Consider the following 26261-nt stretch of genomic DNA (forward strand, 5'->3'; position numbering starts at 1 on the left):
TTCTTCGTCAAGGTCAAGGCAGTCCTTTTGCTATAAGGAACAATGATATGATTGCCTCACATTTACATAGCACTTCTTATTTGTCAAAGGATTTTTTTTTCTGTTCTCACAAAATCATTTTTAAGAAAATAGAACAGGTAGGTTATTTTTCTATCCTTCAGAGAATTGTGTATGCATGCACTGAACAAAATTTAAAAAAAAAAGAGAGAAAATGAGGAGCAAGTTGGGTATGGGAATTCGGTGATCATTTAAGACACTTTCATTACAGTTCAAAATTCAGTGTGATTTTAATATTTTATTACTGCCATTGACATACACCCAAGTCTGTAAAATTTTATTATCCACTTTGAAGCATTAAACAGCAGACAGAAATAAATGATTAATTCAGCACAGAGGTCAGTGTCATGGTTTTCCATCTTTCTTTTAAATCTCCCACAGATCAGTGTTGTTTTGTTAAAATTTGGAAATGTAAGGTGTGTGTCATAATTGCTTACTTAATTAATGTTTTCTGAACGTAATGTAAGTATTTTTTTCTACAAAAGAAACTTGAAATATGGTGATACTTCATCACATTTTGAATTCAGTATATATGATGATATCCTCTAAATTCAGAAAACTCAAGGTAAAGTTCTGAACTCAGAATTTGATATTTTGAAAAACAAAATTAATAATAATTTCAGAGAGTCATTTATTATAATATTCAATAATTCTATGTTACATGTAACTAATGACTTGAATAAGTCCTAAACTTAAGTCCTAAACTTAAACTTAATTCGAAACTGTTTTGGTGGGTGCAGGGCACGGAGTAAAAGAACATGATGTGATTATTTTGAGAATTAGCTGGTTTCTTCTGGGCAAATTAAAATCCAAAGATCACACTCCTGAATATATTCTATTCTTGATGTGTCTGAAGAATGAAATAGTTAATAAGATTTGCAAAACCTGGAAGAAAAGGAAGTGATAGGAGGTCAAAATGTAATCAATAAGCATGATTTGCAAAGCTAACACTTAGAATCACCTAAATGCATGCTGTATAGGGAAAGGGGATCAAAGAGGGTGGGGAAATTTTGGAGTAAGGTACATATGGTTGCAAATAAGAAGTCTGCAAAGTGAGTCTTCTACAGCAACCCTGCTGCCACCAAGTTCATTTATGGAGGGACTAAGTAATAGACAGTTCAGTTTTAATTACATGGGCTCTCATTGGGCTAGATATCTCAAATTGCTGATCTGGTTCTTGTTTGTCATCTCTCTATGTCCTCAGTCCTACCAAATTGCTTCTTTTTGTGATAGGATCATTAAAGATGGTGTGCAAAGGGTAGATGATAAAATGGACCACAGGCACCATCTCCCATTCAGTCTTGTCTTAAATACTGCAGCATGAACACAATAGAGAATACACATTTCAAAAAAACGGTATTCTTGCTTAAAAGAGTGTCTTAATCACCATTCTGAGACTATAACCGTTACCAGTTGAAAAGAATTTATGGAACCTTAGGTCAAGGCCTTTGTGGCTCAACATAAAATTAAATGCTGTATCCTGTTCTGACCAAAACATGTGCTATATATTCTTTGCAATGTTACAGTCTACACTGTGATAATGTATTCACTCTCACAGTTTCTTCAAATTCACAGACTTTCCCTGCTTTTATTGGTCTTCACAGAGGCTGGAGAAGGAGGTTCTGCTTCTGAATCTGGATCCTGCAGCTGGCACCCTGCAGGTCACGGAATATGTCTGTTTTGCTTCCTGCTGTATCTCTAACAGCTAGCACAGTACCTGACATAGTAGATGTTCTCCCCCTTCCAAATTGAATGAATGAATGAATGAATGAGTGTATGAGTGAATAGTAGATTTATTAATATCAAACAAACATTGGTCTAGATTTCCAGTTTGCCAACATGAAGACTGTCTGGCATGGGCTCTTGCTGCTGAGATATGAAGTATTTTTTTTTTTTTATCTCACAAAGCAATGAAATTACTACCTTCCTGGATGACCATTTGTTAACTGATCATCCCTCTTGGTTGATAAGGGGATATCACTTCCAGTTAGGATGTGTATCTCTCCTGGATGTGAATAGTCTCAAGATCCTGACTCCTAGTGTATTAATTTGTCTGATTAGGACTCCAGTTGGTTGTTCTGTAGTTTGTAAAGAATGGTTTCTACTTAATATTTTTTTGCCTTTAAACATATGAACAAAAGCTTACCTCTGAAGCCAAAAGTCCAAAGTTAATTCCGATTAATGTTAAAGCATTACCACTATACCATGTGTTGATCTTATTTTCACAACCCTAAGGAAAAAAAAATTATTTGGATTGACTTGGAGATGGAAATGGTCTTATATATAATTCTATTACAAAGAAGAAGAAACATAGAGATAATAATTTACCAAAGTCTAAAAAGCAAGTAAATATGTAACTGGAGACCAGACTTTTTAGCCCAGAGAACTTCATATGATAGCACGACATCTCAGTTACTACTTTTAAAGTTGCTAAAATGTCATGTACTTAAACTCAGAAAATTTTTTAAAAGATTTTATCTCTAAGTACTCTCTACACCCAGTGTGGGACTTGAACATATAACCTTGAGATCAAGGGTTGCACACTCCACTGAATGAGCCTGCCAGGTGCCCTGAAAGCAGAAATTTATTAAATCTAGAGAGTGATTTAATTTTCTGAAGATTACTGTAATTCAGCAAGGTATATACTTCAACCTAAAATGATTATTTCTAAAACAGGAAAAGCTTTTCATTTATTTATTTATTTTTAAAATGTATTTTATTATTTTTAAAAAGAGTTTATTTATTTATTTGACAGAGAGAGACGGTGAGAGAGGGAACACAAACAGGGGGAAGTGGGAGAGGGAGAAGCAGGCTTCCCACCAAGCAGGCGGATGTGGGGCTCGATCCCAGGACCCTGGGATCATGACCTGAGCTGAAGACAGCCGCTTAATGACTGAGCCACCCAGGCGTCCCAGGAAAAGCTTTTTAAAACAACATAAGGCTTTATTTATCTATGAATGAATTATGTAATTGAAAAATAAATCTTACAGTTAGAATAACATCAGCATACAAACTATATAAAATATTAGAAGGATGAAAATCTTATTTATCAGTAACCTCTAACTGTAAGTAGCAGATGAACCCCTACTCTTGCTTCTGCTACATTTACCTGAACACTGCTTGTGTCATTGCTGGGCTCCCCTCCCTTCAGTTTTTGCCAACCCTCATACCTCTTTGCTTCTGGTACTGCAACTCCGTTACCAACCCTATACCCCAGAGATTTACCAAAAGTGCCTCCTCTCTTTGCAGGGATTTGAGAACATGGATTGGAGAGAAAGGGTGATGGTATCCTAAGTTCCAGGAGCACTTACAGGGCATAATTCCAGAAAGTTTAATTAATTTATTAATTAGTAATTTATTTATTATATACCTGAAATAATTATTCATCTAATTATGAGTTTAGCTTCATAAAGTAACTGGAGATCCTAATGACTGTGAATAAAATTGATTTTATATAAAACTTTGCTCAGAATTCTAAATTGACTTGAAAAAAAAAAAACACTAAAGAAGGCACTGTAAACACTTGGAGAGCCTTATCCTTACCTCTAGGTAAGTTGAATTCAGTGGCTCATCACAAAACCACTTTCTTAATGTAGAATTTGTGCAAGAACATGGCACCTGTTCTGGAGTTTCTTTATTTTTATTCTTTATCCAATCTGTGTAATTGTACTGGCCACAACACTGCAACTAGAAAAAAAAATCTATGAATTTTACTATAAAGTATTCAGAATGCAGTTAATTATGATTCCCAGGCACAATAAAGTAGTTTTTGTGAAGAAGATGTATTCTTCTCCATTGGAACGTAGTGAATTACAAATATAAGCATAGTTTTGTTGGTTTAATCCATACTTTGTTGCTACTGTTGTTGATGCTAACCAGAACTAAAGACCTTTAAATATAAGTGGGCTATGTTTGCATAAAATTGTTAGGTCTGAACTTAGCATAAAGGAACCCAGGATGGAATGTGAACCTGCCTTACTGAAGCTACAAATTATGCCTGGACCAGAATATAGAAGAGGAAATTGTTGTAGCCATAGCTCCCTTCCCACTGTAGCAGTTCTCTTTATATTTATCCCCAAAATGCTGCCATATATATGTAATATACATAGATTCAGGGTTCTTTTTATTCTCTTAGGATTAATGTAAGATATTAACTTTCAATTTTGTATTGTATGAAAGTGACCACAGAGAACCAAAAAGGATGATAAAGCAAGCCACCATAGAAATGATAAGATATTTAAGAAATATCTCATTTCTGGGACGTCTGGGTGGCTCAGTCGATTAAAAAATATCTCATTTCCAATCCTATAAAGTTGAATTGGAAGGATGTGAAAGAATCAGCTTATGTATTTGTCACTAAGAATAAGAGACAAAGTTGGAGTGAATATTTCATTGTTTTCTAACCTTGTTATTGAAAGTTATGACATCAGTCCTGCCTCTGTCACAATAGGCACCAACGATCTTGGAAATGAATGACTAAAATAATGCTTTAGAGTTTGGGTATTGAAAATGAGCTTGATCGAATCTCAACTACACTCATGACAGGAATCATAAGTTTAATTCTCATTAATAATAGTGATGTCAGGGGCGCCTGGGTGGCTCAGAGGGTTGAGCCTCTGCCTTAGGCTTTGATCGTGGTCTCAGGGTCTTGAGATCGAGCCCCGCGTCGGACTCTCTACTTGGCGGGGAGCCTGCTTCCTCCTCTCTCTCTGCTGCCTCTCTGCCTGCTTGTGGTCTCTGTCAAATAAATAAATAAAATCTTAAAAAAAAAATAATAGTGATGTCATACAGAGAACTGTTTTCCTGTTTATCAGTTTATGTTCACAGGAGGGTTTGATTCTCTGCCATCAGTCCTAATGCAATCCAAAAAGGCAATACACGTACATGTCACACATATATATCGGGGGGGGGGGACCAAGATGAGTAAAAGCATTTATAATTATATTTCAATTCTCCTAAAATGCCACGCTGCTAATATATACAGTGTGGGGGCACCTAGTATAGTAGTCAAGAGTACAACATCTAAGACTACATTTTTTTGGAATTAAATCTTGGCTCTTCCACTTAATTAGCTGTGTGACCCTGGGTATATTACTGTCTATAAAATGAGGATAATAGTTCTTACTTCATTGGGTTGGAAGGATTAGATGAGTTGATGCATGCAAAACACTTACAAAAAGGTCTGGGACTTTGTCAATGCTTCCTATTTTCTTTATCAAGCATTTATGGTCTTCCAGCTGCTGATATATTCCTGTAAACCATCTGGGAGACAATATCCATTCCTGTACCCTGCCTAGATATATTTGAACTGTGAAATAATCCTAATAATGTTAGCTAACAAGTATTAGTTACTTATTATGTTCCAGATCCGAGGTTCCCTATAAATTCTATATATGACTTCATTGATTCCTGCCAACCAGAGGCAAGGATTATTCTGTCCATTTTACTAACACGAAACTCAAAATTAATAGGTTTACTTGTCCAGGTTCAAAAAGCTATGTGGCAAACCTGGCATTCTGGCTCAGATGTTAACCAACATGCTTCCTTGCAGCTGGCAACGACTGTCCTGGGACTTCTGTCTCACAGGTGCCGCAGGGCAGACTACCCCACTTGGCAGAAGACCACCAACTCTTCTACAGGCGAAACCAGGTTAAAATGCACATCAGTTAACCAAGAATAGGAGATATAAGTTACAAAAAGAAGGATAAAACTCAAGATTTGTAAGTGGGAACAGTGTTATTAAGCCAGTTCTGGGGAAAAGAAATACAAAAACCTCTCGCTTCTCTGTCCCTATGTCCTGCCCTTACCTTCCTCCATTGACACTATGGTGATCATGTTTGACATTCATTTTTTTTAGTTTTACGTTCATTTTTTCTTACTGTTTTCTGTAGAGAATTCAGAATAATCCATTTGGGTATATCTTCAGGCATATCTTTAGATCCATACTCAATAATGATTAAGTCAATTTTATCATGCAATACTTGGTGAACCTGTTGAAAATTGAACAAAAGTCAAAATATGAAGTTATATGATATTTTTCTTTTTCTGACTGACTTATTTTGCTTAGCATAACACTCTCTAGCTCTATCCATATTGTTGCAAATGGCAGGATTTCATTCTTTTTATGGCCTTTCTTCTTGTGCCCTCAGAAAAAAATTGTGAAAGACCTTAAAATGACCCAAAAGAATTGCTAAGTATTTTTCCAGTGGAATAGGCTTTTTTTTTTAAATTTAATTTTATTTATTTGAGAGAGAGACAGAGTGAGAGAGCATGAGAGGGGAGGTCAGAGGGAGAAGCAGACTTCCCATGGAGCTGGCAGCCTGATGTAGGACTCGATCCCAATACTCTGGGATCATGACCTGAGCCGAAGGCAGTCGCCCAACCAACTGAGCCACCCAGGTGCCCTAGGAATAGGCTTTCTTTAGCATAACTTCAGGGTCTTCCTATGGGGGGGTCTGTACCTTTCTCAGTTTTTAAGTTACTTTATAACTTTTGTAAGTCGTAGTAAGCTATTGTTAGACAATTGATTCTTTGTCAGAGAAATACAAATGAATTTTTCCTGGTGGCATGTAACTGGTATCGCCCCTCAACCATGTTTTGTATATATTCAGATATGATCTTTATAACTGTCTTCTCTTTGGACTCTCCCTCAAACTGGTTTTTACTTCTTACTGGTTCCCACATTAATCCAGATGTTAAATAAAATCATTGACTTGTGCCTACTGTATATTTATTCAAGAATTGTGTTTTTTTTTAATTTTTAATTTTTTATAAACATATATTTTTATCCCCAGGGGTACAGGTCTGTGAATCGCCAGGTTTACACACTTCACAGTGCTCACCAAAGCACATACCCTCCCCAATGTCCATAACCTCAACCCCCTTCTCCTAACCCCCCTCCCCCCAGCAACCCTCAATTTGTTTTGTGAGATTAAGAGTCACTTATGAGAGCGTATCATGCTTAGCGAAATAAGTCAAGCGGAGAAAGACAACTATCACATGATCTCCCTGATATGAGGAAGTGGTGATGCAACATGGGGGCTTAAGGGGGTAGTAGAAGAATTATGTTTTTTAATTGAAAAAATTATCCTTTCAAAATACTATGACAAAAAAATCAGACTTGAAGGTTTGGGGGGAACTACTATATCAAAATCTATATATTGTGGAAGTAAATTTTAATAGTAACTTACTTAAATATTTAAAAGGTTTGGGCGCCTGGGTGGCTCAGTGGGTTAAGCCGCTGCCTTCCGCTCAGGTCATGATCTCAGGGTCCTGGGATCGAGTCCCGCATCGGGCTCTCTGCTCAGCAGGGAGCCCGCTTCCCTCTCTCTCTCTCTCTCTCTCTGCCTGCCTCTCCATCTACTTGTGATTTCTCTCTGTCAAATAAATAAATAAATAAAATGTTTAAAAAAAATAAATAAAAGGTTATATGACTTTCGTAGCTAAGATAAAAGGTAGAAAGCAGAGATAGTATTTCTGTTTTGTGCAACAAGGAGATAGAGAATTTAGATATTTGCTTTGTTTACATGAATAATGATGAGGAGCTGAGACTTTTAAATATGGTTCATTTGAATTCTAGTCTAATGATTTCACATTGTATTATGCTGTTTTTGAGTAATGAAAATAAAATTACTGGTGGGAGCACCACAACAATTAAACCATGTGTACAAGATCTCTAAGTTATTTATTGAACTTATTTTCTAAGTTTATTTTTTAAAGGTTTTATTTATTTATTTGAGAGAGAAAGAGTGAAAGAGAGAGCATGAGAAGGGGGAGGCTCAGAGGGAGAAGCAGACTCCCTGCTAAGCAGGAAGCCTGATGTGAGACTAGATCCTGAGACTCCAGGATCATGACCTGAACCGAAGGCAGTCACTTAACCAACTGAGCCACCCAGGCACCCAAGTTTTATTTAGAATAGAAAATATTTTTCCATTTTATATTGTTGTGAGGAAGGAGCAGACTTAAGCCTTATTTACCCTCTAAAGCATTATTTGGGAGATCCAGAGTGTATATAAATCACATCTTAGTACATAAGAGTATCACATATGGTCTCTGTGACTACTATATAAATAAAACTCCCTCACCCATACTTATTTTGACAAACGCTCATTGAAGCCCTACTGGACCTTCAACACTGTTGGGTGCTGTAAGTGGCATAAAAGATTTAGAGGCTCCTAAGAGCTTAATCTAATATGAATATAGAAGAAAAATCGATGTAAATAAAGCTGTTAGCTCTAGACTCAGTTAATAAGTGTTTGAATCCAGGCACTATCATCTGGCCATCATGTATTTTAGCAAGTATTTCTCCTCTCAAAGCCTCAGTCTCCTGTTCTAGAAAGTAGGACTAACAGTGCATCTCTAGGGGTTGTTGTGAGGATCAAAACTATATTGCCTATAAAGTGGTTATCCCAATTTCTGGCATATGGTAATTATTCTCAAATGGCCTTCCTGATTTTTTTTTTTTTTAGTCTTTTTTTTCCTTTAAAGATTTTATTTATTCATTTGACAGACAGAGATCACAAGTAGGCAGAGAGGCAGACAGAGCGAGAGGGTAGGGGAGGAAGCAGGTCCCCACCAAGCAGAGAGCCCGAGGCGGGGCCCGATCCCTGGACCCTGAGACCATGACCTGGGCCGAAGGCAGAGGCTTTAACCCACTGAGCCACCCAGGCACCCTGGCCTTTCTGATTCTTAAGTAGAGATGCATATGTGAATAATAGCTAAGTGACTATGGACAATGTTGATGAATTAAATTTATGTGCAAAGGATTCCAAAGTGTTATATTTAAGTTGTATCACCAGATCCCAAAGTGAGTGGCTGATCAGCTAGGACAGCTTTACAGAACTCACATGCTGCATACACACACACACACACACACACACACACACACACACACACACACACACACACACACACACTCACACTCACACACACACTCTCATACACATGAGAAGAAATTTTAGTACTAAGTGTTAGGTCATTCGCAAGAAGTCCTGGGTGGTTAGATATCCAGGATAGACAGCAAGCACAGGAGAGCAAATGAAGCTGGAGGGCAATGGTGTTATGTACGGAAGATTTTTTGAGGGTTTGGTCATTGTTTAGGATTCTACATCAGAGAGAATTTGAAGGCTAAGAAGCACAGGAATGAGTCAGGGGCTTCTTTGGAAATTAATTAAGGAAAGGAAGAGAGTCCTTAAGTAGCTACTCTGTAACAGAAACTTTTTAAGTTGTCAGTTGATGGTCACTCTATATGCGAAGTGGGAATGAAGCATATATACAGATGAAGACATAGGCTCATAAAAATATATTATATGTTTATAAAAAATTAAAAATTAAAAAAAAAAAGACATAGGCTCAGGGCTGTGAAGTAGCTTGTTGAGCACTCGCCATCTGCAGATCTGTATGACTTTAAGTCTGTGTTCTTTCCCTGCAGGACAATCTCCCAGAACACAAATATAGACCATGATTGCCCTGAAACCATGAAATGTCTTTAAAAATTACAAGTCATCATTGACCCGACCTTAATAGGTAAGTGTTGTTTCCAAAAGTTTTTTTTTTCCAGATAATTTATTATATGTTTTTATGTTAATTTGAAACATGTAAATCTTATTGTGATTAATCATATCACTCGACCCACACCTGTGCAAAATACATGAATTATTCAGTTCATATTTATTTATTTACTTATTTATTATTTTAAAGATTTTTTAAAAAATTTAATTGAGTGGATGGGTAGGGAGGGGCAGAGGGAGAGGATCTTCAAGCAGAGTCTCTGCTCAGCAGGAAGCCTGATACAGGGCTTGATCTCACAACCCATGATCACGACCTGAGCTGAAACCAAGAGTTGGATATTTAATGAACTGAGCCACCTAGGTGCTTCCAGTTTATCTAACTTAAGTAAAGTCACTAAATTTCAAATTTGTATAAATCTAAAGGTATTTCTTTATAAAAAATAGAGTATGGTCAGTCTATATAGAAAAATAGAATTGGGTCAGTCATGGCAGCCACAATTGAGTGGGAGCCAATTTTGGATTTCCTGCACTCAGTACCACCCCTTCTTTCCCCATATTCTTTGTTATTTATATTTTTCTCAATCTTCTGCTGAGTTGAAGATAAATTTTCCTAGCCCCCTTTCAGATCTGACCCCTGGCCCTTTCCTCAGAGAATTGTATAGTACTTCCAATGAATCTGCCCTCCACCCCTCCGCAAAGCCACTTACCTTTCACTCTTAATATAGGCTCATAGCTCTCAATAATTTAAGATATCTAATTTTCTTTAGATTTCAAATCAAAAGATGATCTTTCCATACCTCCTTTTTCTTTATGAAGATGAATGTTGAAAGCACAACCTGAACACCAACGGCCCACATTAACAGTGCTGTGTACTGAAACAAAAGAAAAGCAGAGATGGCAAGTGTGCTGCTAATATGTGTCTTAGATGCTTCAGGGATGGCAAAACACATGTCTAGGAAATACACAGTCTTAAAATACACACAGGTATTGACGGTCCCCTGCTTTCAAATACATGAAGTTATTCAAAGAAAAAGGCAAAGAATAAAATTCACTGAGCATTTGGATAAGAATTAAGAGAGAAGTGATAGTGTTCACTGAGCATTCTATAGACCACTTGGTCTAACAAAGTTGTTGATGATTTTTTTCATTCAAATCCAAAACTGTCATAGCAAGAAGGAACTCACTTATCTGGACCTTCCCTTAATATCCAGTCTGCTAACACTAAAAATCTCACTGAATTGAGATTTACTACACAAACCCATCAGGTGCAAAGTAACAATAACAACAACCCCCCAGAAAATAACAAAAGCATCTGCTAGAGTAAAATTAAGTCTGTATATACATTTAAACTGTTCCTTTGAAAACTGAAAATACTTCTACCCAAGTCAAGTGAAATTATTTCCACACTTATGTAACTATATTTTTTAAACTTGTGGTCACTACAATCTTCTTCATGATAGGAGCACATAGTAGCACATATTGTCTAGAATTTATAATGATTTTTTAAAATTAGCAGTATCAATATTTAACTAACTAAAATATAAGAATTACTTACTGTTAGTATTCTTAATTTCACGTATTTTAAACATTACTACTTTAAAACAGTTAACTAAAATTTGTTGGTTGATATAAATTATACTTCCTATTTTCAGAGACAAACATTTCAGAGACAAAAATATGATCTTTAGATCTGTTTAGAAGTTCAGATTTTTAATACTTCTATATATGTTATTTGTTAATCTTCACTAAAAGAAAATTGTTAGAGGCAGGAAAAATTGTGTAAAACAATAAAAGAATATTACTGGGTTTCTTTTTACTGGCAAGCTGGTTGTAGTCTAATGAACATTCCCAGGTTTCTGATCCTGTGGGGGTATGCAATATTACCTTTGATGAACCTACTGTTCAATTCTGTATACAATTAACTTACAGAATTCTGATAGTAATACAAAAGTTCCCTGTCTAACTATCATATAATCTCCCTGATATGAGGAAGTGGTGATGCAACATGGGGGCTTAAGTGGGTAGGAGAAGAATAAATGAAACAAGATGGGATTGGGAGGGAGACAAACCATAAGTGACTCTTAATCTCACAAAACAAACTGAGGGTTGCTGGGGGGAGGGGGTTTGGGAGAAGGGGGTGGGATTATGGACATTGGGGAGGGTATGTGCTTTGGTGAGTGCTGTGAAGTGTGTAAACCTGGTGATTCACAGACCTGTACCCCTGGGGATAAAAATATATGTTTATAAAAAATAAAAAATTAAAAAAAAAAAGTTCCCTGTCTATAGCAATGCAAAATGATTCCTATTCATGGAAAGACAAATGAATATACTCTATAGCGAATATAAATCTCTAATTCTCCTTCAACCAGTTTTTACTTCTTACTGGTTCCCTTACTGATGATTTTTTTTTAAATTTTTTATTTTTTATAAACATATATTTTTATCCCCAGGGGTACAGGTCTGTGAATCGCCAGGTTTACACACTTCACAGCACTCACCAAAGCACATACCCTCCCCAATGTCCATAATCCCACCCCCTTCTCCCAAACCCCCTTCCTCCAGCAACCCTCAGTTTGTTTTGTGAAATTAAGAGTCACTTATGGTTTGTCTCCCTCCCAATCCCCTTACTGATGATTTAAATCTAGTCTCTGACACATGTTCATGTGGCTTATTTTTAAGGCATGATTTTTACCTTTGAAGATTCCCTTTTAACAGCAGTTAGATGTTTATCGTAATAAGAAAAATTCAGTGTATTTATGTGTTATTAGTACTTAGAGAGTACAGTGAGATACTGCCCAAGAACTTTTAAAAAAGGGAAGTAGAACTGTCCCAAAGCGGCACCTGGGTGGCTCCGTCAGTTAAGCGTCTGCCTTTCGCTCAGGTCATGTTTTCGGGCTCCCTGCTTGGTGGGGAGTCTGATCTCACTCTTCTTCTGGCTCCCTCCCCCAAGTCATGCTCTCTCTCTCTCAAGAAAAGAAAATCCTAAAAACAAAACAAAACAAAACCCCAAACAGAGCCAAACACAAAGTTTAGAATGTAAAACTAGTATCTATTCAATTGGAGTAGGCGTGTGCAAAGTCACCATTAAGCCAAAGTATAGTACTTAGGCCTATAAAATTTGACCATAACCTGACTGTGTGAATTAAAATGGTTAAAGGAAAAATGTATCCATCAGAAAAGTATTGGTAAATTCAGGGGAGAAGAGCAAAAATGGCCTAATGGCCAAATGTAGCAGTGCCCTTACTTGGGGCATGGAGAGAAGAGTGTGGTGTCTTGGCTCCTGGACCTAGTCTTATGTACATTCCTTATGATGAGGTCTGTCAGACTTCTCAGTCACAGCCCATTAATACTTGAATCCCATAAGGGAGAAACTTAGAAGATGTCTGTTTTTCTCCCTCTAGTTTCCCCTTTCCTTACTGACCCTGTCTCACACTAGTACCAAGCTCTGTGCTTTCTTTGCCTAAATGGAAATTTATGGCAAGGAGCAAATCAAAACTTTCCTGTAGGTCATTTCTGTCCTGGTCTCCAGATCCAAAATTAGAAGTCCAATGAGAAAATTGTGCTCAGTATCCTGGAAGAAGAGAAAGGTGGGATTTGAGGAGAGTGAAGTCTCTTTTTAGACTAAAAAGAGTCTGAGACTGATCGTGGAGGCTTATTCATTGCCAGAACAACAGAGTCTCTCACTGGGCTTACTGGAGTTCCCCAGGTGAGTGGTCAGACCACAGAGGGAAAAGGAAGTGTGGTTTCCAGCTTTGCCCAAAAAGCCTCTGCTGGGGGAATATTCAAATTAGAAGAGCTATCAATTATTGGGAAATAACTAATCCCTGTGTCAGGCGTTAGTCCTTTAATTGCTGTGTCACTTGGGAGGGTGAATGTTTCAGGGGAAGTATACTGTGGAGAAGGAGCTGAGTCATGGCTCTCTACCAGTCTTTTGCAGAAGGTTTCACTGCTGTATTGTACGGTAAACTATATGGTATTCTGGATGATATACTGTAAACTGCATGAAGAGCTGCTCTACCTTTGCCACCCTAGGCCATTCCAACAGCAGAATGAGTAGACTGGAAGGCATCCTGCGAGTTGGGAAAGTGAGAGTTTTCATGGTAACCAGTAAAGACTGATAACCAATGCCACAGTGACCGACTACCCAGACTTTCAGTGCTGCATAAAAGCGAAGTCTTCCCTCATTCTTCTTGGTAAGAGACACAATGTCTGCAGTTGAATTTCATTTTGTTGGACAAGAGAGTGCCTGTGAATCAAAACTTATTTGATTAAAATAAAATTTTAAGAAGCTATGTTTCATCTGAGTGTGTGAATTGTGATCCATACCTGCCACACGTATGGTAAATGGCTAATGTTCATGTCTATATTCCTAATTATAGTTTATCTCTTCACATTATATGGTTAGGGAGACATAGTGTGCTAGCCAGATGCCAGAGTCTGGCCTCTCAGCAGTTTTATTTCTCTTTGTTAAATAATAAATTGTGATCTCAGTTAGAAGTTAGCTTCCCACATGGCATTCCCACAGGGAGAAAACATGCTGAGTACAGAACATGTTTTATTTTCCTTGCTGGGTCCCATTGCTTGTTGGCCTTAATAGTTTATTTGGATTTTAGTCTTCAGATTCTTAATTTTGGTTAATTGTAGTTTATCCTAGGAGACGGATTCCTATTGACTCTGTTAAAAAGTAATATCTAAGTCTTAAGTGCAGAAGTCCAGATCTGATCCATGAAGAGTTCTCCGAGAACATTCTACCTAGAAGCTTCTCGAAAGGGAGTGCTTCATTTACCTTATTCCCTATGCTGCAGTGTTACGGTGAAGTAAATCATTATTTCTCATTTGTGAGACACAGACACTCAAAATCGAAGATACAAATTAGTTCAGGTTATTAAGATGAAATACATACCAGAAGTAGGAGCCATCTGATTTCGTTGTGAATTCCCAAATAACCCAAGAGACAAAGAAGAACAATAGCAGATCCAGTTCCCATCAAAATTTGAAAAATATATACTATCAAGTGGTTATTTTCATCTGTGGAAACCGCAAAATAAATTATTATCAAGTAATGTTGTATTCTATTTAATAATATATGTAGTAACCCAAGATTTCCCCAAGCAGTTTCTGCCAAACCTGTAGGATTCTCCATCTCTTTTTTTAAAACTTCTTTCTAGCACCCTCTTACTTAGTCTTGGCAACAATTTTTCTTCCATTAATGATATAATAGAAAATTTCTTCAATCTCAAAAGATCTCTTTCCCTTTGCCTTATCTTCGTTGTCTTCTATGAAAGCAGAAATTTTTTCCTGGGGTGAACTCTTCTATGTTTAATGAACATCTAAACGTTTATGAATTTATTCATAAAAATTTGGGGGGCATCTACAAACATGTGGGTTAAGTTTTTCTTACATGAAAGTCTGAGTTCATTGGTAATATGACCCCATTAAAACTGTGTTTTATTCTCTCTCCATCTATATTGGGCTCTCTCTGCTAGAGACTATATATATATATTTATATAGTCAACAGACTGTTAAATGTTTCATGTTATGACACAGACTGTAGAACACTAAGTGCCTAACAAATATTTGTTAAAAAAAAAAAAGAAGAAGAAGAAGAAAAAATAAATTAAATATGCCCCAGGTTTTATGGGGGAACAGTTGTTGGAGCCAGCCTGTTCTGGCTCATAAATGCCAACTGTTCAATTTTCACAAAATTCATCAGCCAACTCCGTTCATGTTGGCACTGTGAAATCAGCCATCGTGGCATTATATCTTTAAACCATAGAAATCAGTAAATACCATAAATCAAGACTTTCTATCCCAGAGCCAGTTGTTAAACGTGTACCAACACACCCCTGGGTACAGGAGCCCCTAAGCCAGTAGAGGGAGGAGACTGGGGAGTGTAGTTAAGTAAGATTCCTGGTGAAGGCAACACTGTGCTTGGGTTTCAAGTGAGAGCTGGAAGGATCTTGGTTGGAATGACAGAGGCCTTCTGGGACACAGAACCGCACAGTATGCATTGGAAATTCAGCTTTGCTGGCCCTTAGGGTTGGAAGCAGGTGAAACTGGGAAGGTTTGCTGGGGCCAAATTATGCATACTTTTAGGCTCTTATCAGTCTTCATCACTGGAATTAAGCTCCATGAGGACAAAAATCTATCTTGTCCTTTGCTCATGGAATTGTGCCTAACATGTAGAATAGGCTCTGTAACTATTTGTCCTATGAATAAAAAATAGCAGTGGGGAACCAGAAAAAAGCTTTCATGTTATATGGGTAGATTTTCATCTTAAATTATTTCGGTGGCATTTGGAAGATGGCTGAGAATGGAGATCAGAGCACAAGGCTATTGGACATTATTATCGTGGCAAAGGGAAGGAAGATAGGGATCGCAGGTGGCCTGGTGTTACGACAAATGGAGAGGTGAAGGCAGAATCATTTTTAAGAAGAGGTAAGTTCACTGGAAGTTGCAGATAAAAGAGAGGGGAGGAACCAACCAGTGTCTTGCCACAAACTGGTTATTTTCATTTCCATAGCTTAAAATCTTAGCTGAGATGTCGCTAAATGTTTAAATACATAATTAAAAAAAAAAAAGAAACAAATTAAAGGATAAGCCTCTGACTGTTTAGGGTCCCCCCTCAATATTCAAGTACATTAAGGTGATTTAAGGTTAAGGTTAAGGTGAATTAAGGTTAAGGCTAATGACAATTATCTTTCAATTCCATAATGGAGGGAAAGAAAAGAAAATGACTTTTGCTCTACCTTAACTACTACATTATTAAAGTAGATACTGTATGGGAACACTAAAGAAGTGGAAACTATCATTGCCATTCTTCTGGGTAAGGAAAGGAAGACAGAAAGGCTGTCGTAAGATCTCCACACACCCATGTACTCTGGACAAACCAGGTGTGCACTTGGACATCATGAATACTTTGCCGTAAGTAAAGCATATGAACGGAAGAGAATAAAGGTACCAGGCACTTAGGTGTAGGTGAAGTTTGACTAAATTATTCAATATTTTATAACACTCTATTACCTATTAAGTCTTTTTATTTAGTTTTTGTTTTCCTACAAATGTATTTTTTTCTTACTTGAAGTCCACAAAGGAATGTTTGTTCTACAGTACGCATGCTTTTTATGATAACAGTGTTGTCTAATAGAACTTACTGACGAGTGGAAAGAATCTAAATCTGCACGGCCTAATAAGATAGCCAATACCCAATAGCCACATAGGACTACCGAGCACTTTTCCAACCACCAAGGATAAGCGTACGAAAATAACACTGTTAAACTTCAGTCCACAGTGACCGCATCATACCACAAAATTGTAAAATTAAGGGTTTCTAAACTCAGTTAAACACATTCAACTATTTCATTTATATTTGAATAACATTATATTTTATTTGTAATGTGATGGTGTGAGTAATTGAGTTTTAAAAGAAATGATTTAACTTGAGCACTAGGTTGGTCTCCACATTCTTTTCTTTCAGAGTGTATTAGAACAATCCATAATCTTCCATTCTTGGATAATGCTTAATGGATTTTGGAGAAATAGTGCCACCTGCTGAATAAATCATGTGTGCAATTATTTAAAAGGGAATGTTTGGCTTCACTGAGAGCAAAAGAAAAATAGATACATACCCAAAGCTGTGAAAATATTATTTCTATCTAGTAAGAGCCATGTACCAAATCCCATGAGTAAAAGTCCAAGAACCTACAGAAAAGAGAGTCAGTGCTTATATTTGCCAATAAAAATGCATTACATTTTCTTTATGAAATAATTATACTCTTACCAAGAAAGCTCCGTTAATGAGATTAAGAAAGTATTTAAAAATTAACGTTTTGTTTTTTCTTAACATTCTTTTTCTCCCCGGATATTGGTGTTCCTGAAAAGATAACCACGACTTTTACTATAAATAGTCAACACGTTAACAACTTTAAATAATCCTGCCTGCTCATGTCATTTATTTGCACATTTTTCTTCTGATACCAGTTGTCAGTATAACATTCCCCTCCATCCTTCCGAATATAATGACATGTTAAAGATATCTTGAGACTGGGCTTGTCTTCTCTATCTGCACTAGGCAGTTGAGACCAAGAAGGCGTTTGAATAACATGCCAATAGCCACTTTCCTAAACTTCTTTTAATTTTCAGAAAGCAAAATATTTTATTCTGTTTCTAGTCTTAGCATACCTTGTTCTCCTTGCTGGTAAGCTTTCCTTCACCTCTGCCTGTCCCTCCTCTTTCCCAGACTAATATTGATTCCTCACTGAGGTCTCACCTTGGAAGCCTTTGCTTAACCTCAATTTGTTGCCTCCTCTATTCTCCCTTTACTTGTCTCTTCTTCCCATGTAGACTCTGAGGTCTATTAGTGGACAGAGTAGGCCTTATAAAAATTATAATCCCAAAGTGTAGGGCACAGTAGCTACTCACTAGATATTTGTTGAATTAATAAATGAGTATGTGAATCAGATTATTTAATTAGGGAGTGATTTGGCATACAATGGAAGGGAACAAACCAACTTAAGGTTGTGTTAATTAAGCAGTATATAATTTAGTTTCCTAAAACTTTTATGGGAAAATCAACACTTAGATCATTGGTGTTTGGTGCTTTATTAGATATGAAGGTTTTAAATTTTCTTGGGCATGTTTCTGGGTTTTCTTTTTTCCTTCATTGTTTCAGTTCAGGCTAGTACCATATTTTACAAAGTATTGTAGTTTATAGTGTTTTATTATTTTAAGGTTTTATTTATGTATTTGTCAGAGAGAGAAGAGAGCATAAGCAGGGAGAGCAGCAGGCAGAGAGAGAAGCAGGCTCCCCACTGAGCAAGAAGTCTGATTCAGGACTTGATCCCAGGACTCTGGGATCATGACCTGAGCAGAAGGCAGATGCCTGACTGACTTAGCTATCCAGGTGTCCCATAGTTTATAGTGTTTTAATCATGCAGTGCATAATTGACATGATGAAAGCAGATTTAATAAGATTAATTTGAAGCCCTTTGTCTCTAGTTGGGAAGACCTCTTTTTGTTGAACTGAAGTACGCCCTGGAAAGTGAAGAAATAAGAGATGTCTAGGTTAGAATCTATGCACTTCCCCTCCCTAGTCTGACCCAAAGCCAAATTCCTCCCCTGAAACACCATAGTTCTCCTTCCCAGCTGAAGGAGTCTCTCCAGGCTTTGTCTTCCACCCTTTGCCTTGAAGTCCCCTACTGCCATTTGGTTTCTCCAGTTTCCGTCTCCAGCCTTATTCTTAGATTCTTCTAGTGTCTGGCCTGTTTGGATAGAACAAGACTGCCTGATTTTTATTTCGATTTCTCCCTAAGATACGGTAGGTATATAATTTTGGCTTCAAATCTATTTACTTCAGCCTATAAGAAAGTTGTGACCCTCTCCTATTGCCAAAACAAGTTCTCAGGGCCAAAGTCCTGGGCCCCCGTGAACGAGAACGAGAAAGAAGAGTGATGAACAAGAACACGGCAGGAACTCTGGTGAAGTACTGAGAGGCATAGACTTGACTGTTGATTTGGTAATAATTAGCATGTTAGAATCAGGGCTAACATGCTTTATTAAAGGAGCCACCTACAAAAATAAATTGAAGCCTATTTCTCTTTCAGTCCAAGGTGGCTCTCTTCTAGGAGATCATCTTAGGGTCTTGGGGCTTGCTTCCGCCTATTCCATGTCTGGCTCCCAAATTTCCTCAGGGCGTCATCCTGTATAGTCAGCAGAAAGGAAAGGGAAGCATCTTTTAAGCAAGTGAGGTGAAAGTTGCCCACTTCTCTTCTGCTCATATTCCCTCGACACATACTAAGTCACATGGCAGGTCTCAGCTGGGGATGGAATCAATTATGTGCCCAAGATGAAGGAAAGAAGTGAAGTAGGGTGAGAAGAGCCAAACAAATGCCCAACAGTTGAGAAAGTGCATTGTAAGAGATAGAGGAGAAAAAGAGGGCTCGGATATAGTTTCAATATGCCTTATTATGGAAAAGAAAGAAGTAAAGATAACCAGAAGGATTCCTGTAGGATGGAAAAATTAAAGAAAGAAAGTGATAATAGAAAAATTCAGAAAATTGAAAAAAACATATATTTCATGTTTATTTTTTATTTTTAAAAATATTTTATTTATTCGTGAGAAAAAGAGAGAGAGAGAGAGAGAGAGAGAACAAGTAGGAGGAGCAGCAAGCAGAGGGAAAAGCACTGAGCAAGGAGCCCAGTGTGGGACTTGATCACATGACCCTGGGATCAGGACCTGAGCTGAAGGCAGATGCTTAACTGACCCAGGTGTCACTCATATATTTCATGTTTAATAAATGAGTTTGAGGGCTCCTGGGTGGCTCAGTGGGTTAAGCTTCTGCCTTCGGCTCGGGTCCTGATCCCAGGGTCCTGGGATCAAGTCCCACATCGGGCTCTCTGCTCGTCAGGGAGCCTGCTTCCCCTCTTCTCTCTCTGCCTGCCTCTCTGCCTACTTGTGATCTCTCTCTCTGTGTGAAATAAATAAATAAAATCTTTAAAAAAAACGAGTTTGAGTTTGTAGAAGATACCTTTGTGGTTAAGCACTAGAAATGGAGTGCAAGTAAATAGATAGCATAAGTTGTGCAGATTTGGGAATTATCCACAAGGAGCTAATGTCATGGAAAAGAATAGAAGAGAGGGGAAGAGGGGACTGACTGCAGATAAAAGTGAGCAGATGCTTGATAGTAAAGAATGACATAATTAGGAATTTGAATTTTTTAATGCAGACTCTTACAAAATGAGAATGTAATCAAAGCATGATCTCATGAAAATCAGTAGAGAAATAATTTTCTAAAATAGTGTTGCATGATATAGAGGTCAAAAAGGGTAAGAATACAATACTCTTAAAGTCAGCCAACTTGGTAGGAAAGTTGTTCATGGCAACTTCAAAACAGCAGTGTTTTAATTCATTTGAGCTGCTATACCAAAATACCACAGACTAGGATGCTAATAAACAACAGAAATGGGGAGCCTGGGTGGCTCAGTCAGTTAAGCATCTGGTCATGATCCCAGGGTCCTGGGATTGAGCCCCACATCTGACTTCCTGCTGAGTGGGGAGCCTGCTTCTCCCTCTCTCTCTGCCTGCCACTCCCCCTGTTTGTTCTTATGCTCTTTCTATCTCTGTCAAATAAATAAATAAAATCTTGAGAAAACAACAACAACAACAGAAATTTGTTTCTCATAGTTCTGGAGGCTAGAAGTCTGAAATCAGGGCACCAGCATTCATGGGTGAGAACCCTCTTCCAGGTTTCAAACTTTTTCTTGTATCTTCCTGTGATGAAACGGGCTAAGGAGCTCTGTCGGTCTCATTTATGAGCACTAATCCCATGCAAGAAGGATCCCCCCAATGACCTAATCACCCCCTAAAAGTACCATCTTCTAATGCCATCTCATTGGATATAAGGATTCCAACATGTGAATTTTGAGGTAATACAAACATTCAGACCAGAGGAAGCAGTTCAGGTTAAAGAGTTAGAACACAACAAACAGGGTGTCTAAGCAACAAGTCAAGGAAGTGCATACTCATATTTGCACAGAATGAGAAGAGGAGACGGTCATGTGCTCATCTTTCCAGTCACAAGCACCACATACTGGAAACAACGTCAATGAAAATACAGAGGTGCTAACACAAAGAGATACACAATAAGTTATTGCAGTTCCTATGTAAATATTTGTAGTGTGGAAGGACTATATTTTGTTTTGGTTTGTTTTTGTCACTGTTTTTGCTATAGATAAAGAATTTGTTTTTAACTTAATCAGATAAGGTCCTGGTGTGGCATTTATTTTTTTGATCATCCCTGATTAGATAATTAATGGTCCAATAACAAAGATATTTTTAGTAGTATAAGTGATATAGAAAAGAACAATTTATAATAATTCACCTATTCACAGGTGTCATTTTTCACTAGTTAAATAATAGACTAATTACTTTTTGTTATTGTTTTGTAAATTCCTTCTCACTGCCTGGAGATGGGAGCACAGAAATGAATAAATAACCTGTCAAGGAGTCAAATATTAAAACATGTGGTCCACTCTTAATTATGTGTTGAGGGTGTAGGGAAAGGGAGTAAAGGGAACTGGGAAATTTCAGAGAGAAAACAAAGTTGAGATGTTCCTTGATGGTTGATTAAGAAGGTCCTAGTCAGACAAAAATGAAGATTTCATGTGAGATGGAATACTGTGCTCACAAGCTTTATAGGGAAGGGCATGGGGGCGTGGGTCAGAATGGCAAGAGATGAAAAATAAGGCTAGATAAACAGACTCAGTAAAGATTTTGAAAGATCAGACATGCTTTGCTAAGAATTTGCTTTTATTCTTCCGCAGGTAGTAGAGAACCACATATCTGCCATCAGAGTGGAAGTCAAATTAGAAAAGACACCTAAGAGAGGCAGCTACTTTACAAAGCTAACGTATTAGTTCATAACAAATGATGTCATCTAAGCTACAAGACAGTTATGGGGATAGCCAGGACATGAGAGATATAGTAGGAAGTCGAATTGCCAGTGATGGGTTGTTAGAAAGAAACCAGAATAAAACTTGAACTCAGGTCTATAGAGCTTAACTACTTGGGCTATTACAATTATGGCATATTCTACAATATGTCATTTACATTGGTTGTCTTGACTATCAAAGTTTTGCAAATTAGCTACTCTTGTGATATTATCCCCAGTATTACCAATGACAAAAGAGATTAAGGAAGGTAAAATAATGCTCTTGAGCTCAAGCAGTTAACATGTGGCAGGGCTGAGATTCAAATCCATAGATATAAACCACTCTCTTGCTACTCTTCCCAAGTCTCCAGTGTCATCAACTGTAAATGCAGAGTAGAAGAACACATACCTCAAAGGGATACTGTGAAAATAAAACGAGATTATGTTGGAACACACTTAGTCCAGTACCTGGCTAAATGTTACCTATTAATCCTGTGATAGTATAGTAATTGTACATAAAGGAGGAGCACAAGAGGTTGGGAAATGGGAATGGGAACTGTAGCCAAGTGATGGACATAAGTTGGTCATTGGCAGCTGCAGAGATCACAAAGAGGATTAGAGAAGGACCTTGAGAGTTTGCAACAGTCTTTAAAGGGAGAAAGAGAAGCAGAAGTCTTAAGAATCCAACCCTGTAGGTCACATATTAAAAATATTATTACCCAACAGTCATCCTCAAGAAAATAAAACAAACATCTGTTAGGCAGCTATTTGAGTTTCACAGTGATATTCTGGGATCTTTAAATTATCACTGCCATATAAAAAACAAGACAACTGTTGAACAATGTTTTTAAATTAAAGTCATCTCACCACCTAACTAACATTTTCAAAGAAATCTTATTCTTGTCAGATGTCAGAGGAACGAACAGTTATCTTTCCTCAATAAATATTATGTGCTCTCTAAGAGAAGTATATTGTGTTAGGTCAACAGGTTATAAACTAACCAGACCTGCAGATAATTTTCAAAACAATATCAAAATTTAATGAAAATAGGGGCGCCTGGGTGGTTCAGTTGGTTCAGTGTCTGCCTTCAGCTCATGTCATGATCTTGGGGTGCTGGGATGGAGTTCTGCATTAGGCTCCCTGCTCTTCTGGGAGCCTGCTTCTCCCTGCTCTTCTACCTCCCTCTCTCTCTCTCCTTTTGCCTCTCATGAATAAATAAAGAAAATCTTTTAAAAAATTTAATGAAAAGAAAACTGCTTATTAAAAAGTAAAAAAAAAAAAACCTACTCAGGTTAAAATGTTATGGACAAACTGATATACTCAATTTTAGGCTATAATATCTAGGAATTTTCAACTAATGCTAAATGCTGCATAGTTAAACAATAGTTTCAAGTTAAATTGATTTATAATCTGTAACTATATGAGATAATTGTAGTATTTTGTTCCTTATGTAGTAATATTAGTTAGTGATAGCTATGTTATGACTAATTGGTAGAATTATCAGTTTTCCTCCACAGCAAAAAATAAAAATATAAGAGATGTAGTATCATGCACCATAAACTATCTTCAGAACTTTCAATATTTTTTTTTGTTATCAATTCATTTGACAAGGTAAGATTTAAGAAAAAAAAAAGCAATTTAGACTTCATCTTCAAAAAAGCTGATTACTGATTTAGCTAATTTAAAATTATTTCTGGAGAGCGCCTGGATGGCTCAGTCTGTTAAGCATCTGCTTTTGGCTCAAGTCAGGATCCCAGGGTCTAGGAATCAAGTCCCACATTGGGCTTCCTGCTCAGGGGGGAATTTGCTTCTCTCTCTCCCTCTGCCCCTCCTCCCTGCTCCTACTCTCAGTCTCTCTCGAATAAATGAATAAAAATCTCTAAAAAAAAATTAGTCATGGGAATTAATTGATTACTAATGGATTTGATATTCTGTAGGAAAAGCCTGAATTGTTTCATAATCTCAAGCAGACTTGGCGGTGGGGGGATGCATCACACCACCCTGAGATCATGACCTGAGCCAAAACCAAGAGTGGGACCCTTAACAGACTGAGCCACCCAGGTACCCCTAGCCTGAGTATTTTAAATGAAGAATTTGAATAGTTCGTAAATTTGCAACAAAACAAAACAAAACAAAACAAAACAAAAAGAAGAAGAAGGAAAAAAAAGAAAAAGAAAAAAAATAACACTTGAGCATGGACTTTGATAATGAAAATATTCTAAATTTTAATTAGATTTGAAACCAGAACTAGTTGGTTTTTGAAAATCATTGTCTTTGAGTGAGGTACTAACATGTGTTTCTTTTAATATCAAAGATCTACCTATTTCTCACTCTATATTATCAGTTCTTATGTTGATGTGATATTAATTGTTACCAGGAAATAGTCCGTTTTCTTTCAAAGGCTCAAAGGAAATGTTTGCTTTTAGTATACTGTGTGTCAGATATCTTTTACAATTAAGCTTAGCCACTTCCTCTTGGAATTTAATACTTTGCAAACTTAAAAAAATTGAACAGAAATATCTATTATTAACTAAAATAAATCTCACATTTTGTACACTACGTATTTGCCCGACAGTAAAAGGAACTTAGATGAATTTTTTTTTAAAGATTTAATTATTTGAAGGAGAGAGAGCACAAGCAGGCAGAGGGAGAGGGAGAAGCAGGCTCCCGGATAAGCAGGGAGCCCCAGGTGGGGCTTGATCCCAGGACCCTGGGATCATGACCTCAGCTGAAGACAGAGGCTGTCACTCAGGCGCCCCAACTTTGATGAATTTTTAAGTTAAAATTAAACAGCATGATATGTACTTAAGCCTCAAATTTTATGTTAAAACAGTGGGAGTCACTGTCAATATTTTAGAGTAAACCATATTTCACCCCACACCCTTGGAAGCTTTTTGATGGGCATTGAGTGATAATTGATTTATTTGTCTTTTTAAAAATAAATTGCTGTCATGGAAAGCAATTTATTGGCTTCTCTTCCATATTTCAGGCCCCACAAATCACTATTCAAGATTAAGATTTAGTGGAATGAACAGTTTATACGTGGGCAACTGGACATTCACTAGTTGCAAGTAATAAATACAGATAGATCAAAAACAGTTTAAAGGTCAGGCTACCTTTACTTGGGTAACTGGAGCAAAATGTCGTTTTTTTTTTTTTTTTTATTAAATACTTTCCTAAAGTATTTAAATATTAAAATCTACCTGGTAAAAAACGTTCCTCATTCAGCTCCTGAGGTATCGCGTTCGGGCCAGTTTCGAATGGAGATAGTTTGTCCTACTGGGGCACCGGTAAGAAAAGACCCGTCCATCTTCCTTGGGATTGGCTGTTGCCGTGGTTACGCTTTGTTTGGAGGCTCTGGGCGCTGTCTTCCAACCAAGCCTCGGGATATAGCCGCCTGGTGGGTGAGCCGGGGCTCCTCAAGCCTGGGGGGTGGTGGCGCGGGAGGCGGGACCGGGCTAAGGGATCGCAGACGGAGCCAGACCCCTCTCTGCCAAGGCCGGGCTTTAGGCATACGGTGTGGGGACCGCGGGCTGAGGGGGTGGCTGTTGAAATCCGCGGATCCTAGACTCCTTTAGATTTTGGAGGTTTTGTAGCTCACCCAAAACTTAGAGAGCCACCCTTAGGATCTAGGGAGCTTTCGATAATTGGTTTTCCCCCCTCTCTACAGGCAAGTTCCTTTCACCCCTCCCTCCCTGCACTCCCCTCCTTTATTTCCTTTTGAAATGATTTATAGTTACCTTTTAAAGTAGATTTCCTTCCGTTTATTTATAATTGAAAAACTACAGTTGAGAGGAGCGTTCTTTAAGATTTCCCACTTTGGGCAGCTTTAGCCAACTCCAGGTGATTTATGATCAATTTGAAGAAGTTTACTGTAGACCATTTACGTTGGGATACATGTAGGGCTGCATTGTCCTATCCTGTACCCAAACCACTAGGTGGCCGCTGAAGACTTGAAATACCGCTAGTCCAAATGGGAACGTATTGTAGGTGTAAAATACACATCGCACTTCGAAGAATTACTAGGCAAAAACAAAGATATAAGCTTTTTACGTTGATCTTAATAATAAATTATTTTTATTTTGACTGCATGTTTAAATAATAGTTTGGATATAATGAGTTAAATAAAATATATTACTAAAACTAATTTCACCTGTTATTCTTTACTTTAAAAAAATTGCTAACTGGCAAATTTAAAATCACATATGTGCTTAGATACGTAATTGGACTGGGCTGATCTAGAGAGCCAGTTGGTGAGCAGAGAGGG

At 37.5% G+C, this 26261-nt stretch overlaps 2 protein-coding genes across 7 annotated transcripts in view; one reads left to right on the forward strand and one right to left on the reverse strand.

Moving 5' to 3' along the window:
* Positions 1-262: 262 nt before the first annotated feature.
* Positions 263-25372, reverse strand: TSPAN19 (tetraspanin 19). Of its 4 annotated transcripts, XM_004748596.3 has the most exons (10): positions 25198-25353; positions 19138-19264; positions 17347-17439; positions 17195-17267; positions 14470-14594; positions 10364-10438; positions 5937-6047; positions 3601-3744; positions 2204-2287; positions 263-942 (listed from the first exon to the last, which is right to left on the reverse strand). In XM_004748596.3, exons 3-10 carry the CDS (start codon positions 17410-17412, stop codon positions 874-876), a joined length of 747 nt encoding a protein of 248 aa, XP_004748653.1. In that variant the 5' UTR covers positions 17413-17439; positions 19138-19264; positions 25198-25353; the 3' UTR covers positions 263-873. The 4 variants fall into 4 exon arrangements, with proteins under 4 accessions (XP_004748653.1, XP_012909677.1, XP_012909679.1 ...); XM_013054223.2 differs by lacking the exon at positions 19138-19264 and having other exon boundaries at positions 25198-25361; XM_013054225.2 differs by lacking the exons at positions 3601-3744; positions 19138-19264 and having other exon boundaries at positions 25198-25372.
* LRRIQ1 (leucine rich repeats and IQ motif containing 1) overlaps positions 25308-26261 on the forward strand; it is a 214199-nt gene continuing 213245 nt past the window's right edge. For all 3 annotated transcript variants that reach the window (XM_045082964.1, XM_045082966.1, XM_045082965.1), the window contains exon 1: positions 25308-25394. The gene's annotated coding sequence lies outside the window, so the exon portion shown is untranslated. The remainder of the gene's footprint in view (positions 25395-26261) is intronic.

Source organism: Mustela putorius, unplaced genomic scaffold (genome assembly GCF_011764305.1).
Source record: "Mustela putorius furo isolate JIRA1106 unplaced genomic scaffold, ASM1176430v1.1 tig00000640_pilon_pilon_pilon, whole genome shotgun sequence".
Classification (NCBI taxonomy): Eukaryota; Metazoa; Chordata; class Mammalia; order Carnivora; family Mustelidae; genus Mustela; species Mustela putorius.

Coding starts and splice junctions, on each gene's coding strand:
- TSPAN19 (XM_013054223.2), bottom strand. CDS start 25,218: ATGAGGAACGTTTTTTACCAG. Junction 6,048..10,363: donor TCTTCATAAAGAAAAAGGAG/GTATGGAAAGAT, acceptor AATTTTCAACAG/GTTCACCAAGTATTGCATGA. Junction 2,288..3,600: donor TGAATTCAACTTACCTAGAG/GTAAGGATAAGG, acceptor TTTTTTCCTTAG/GGTTGTGAAAATAAGATCAA.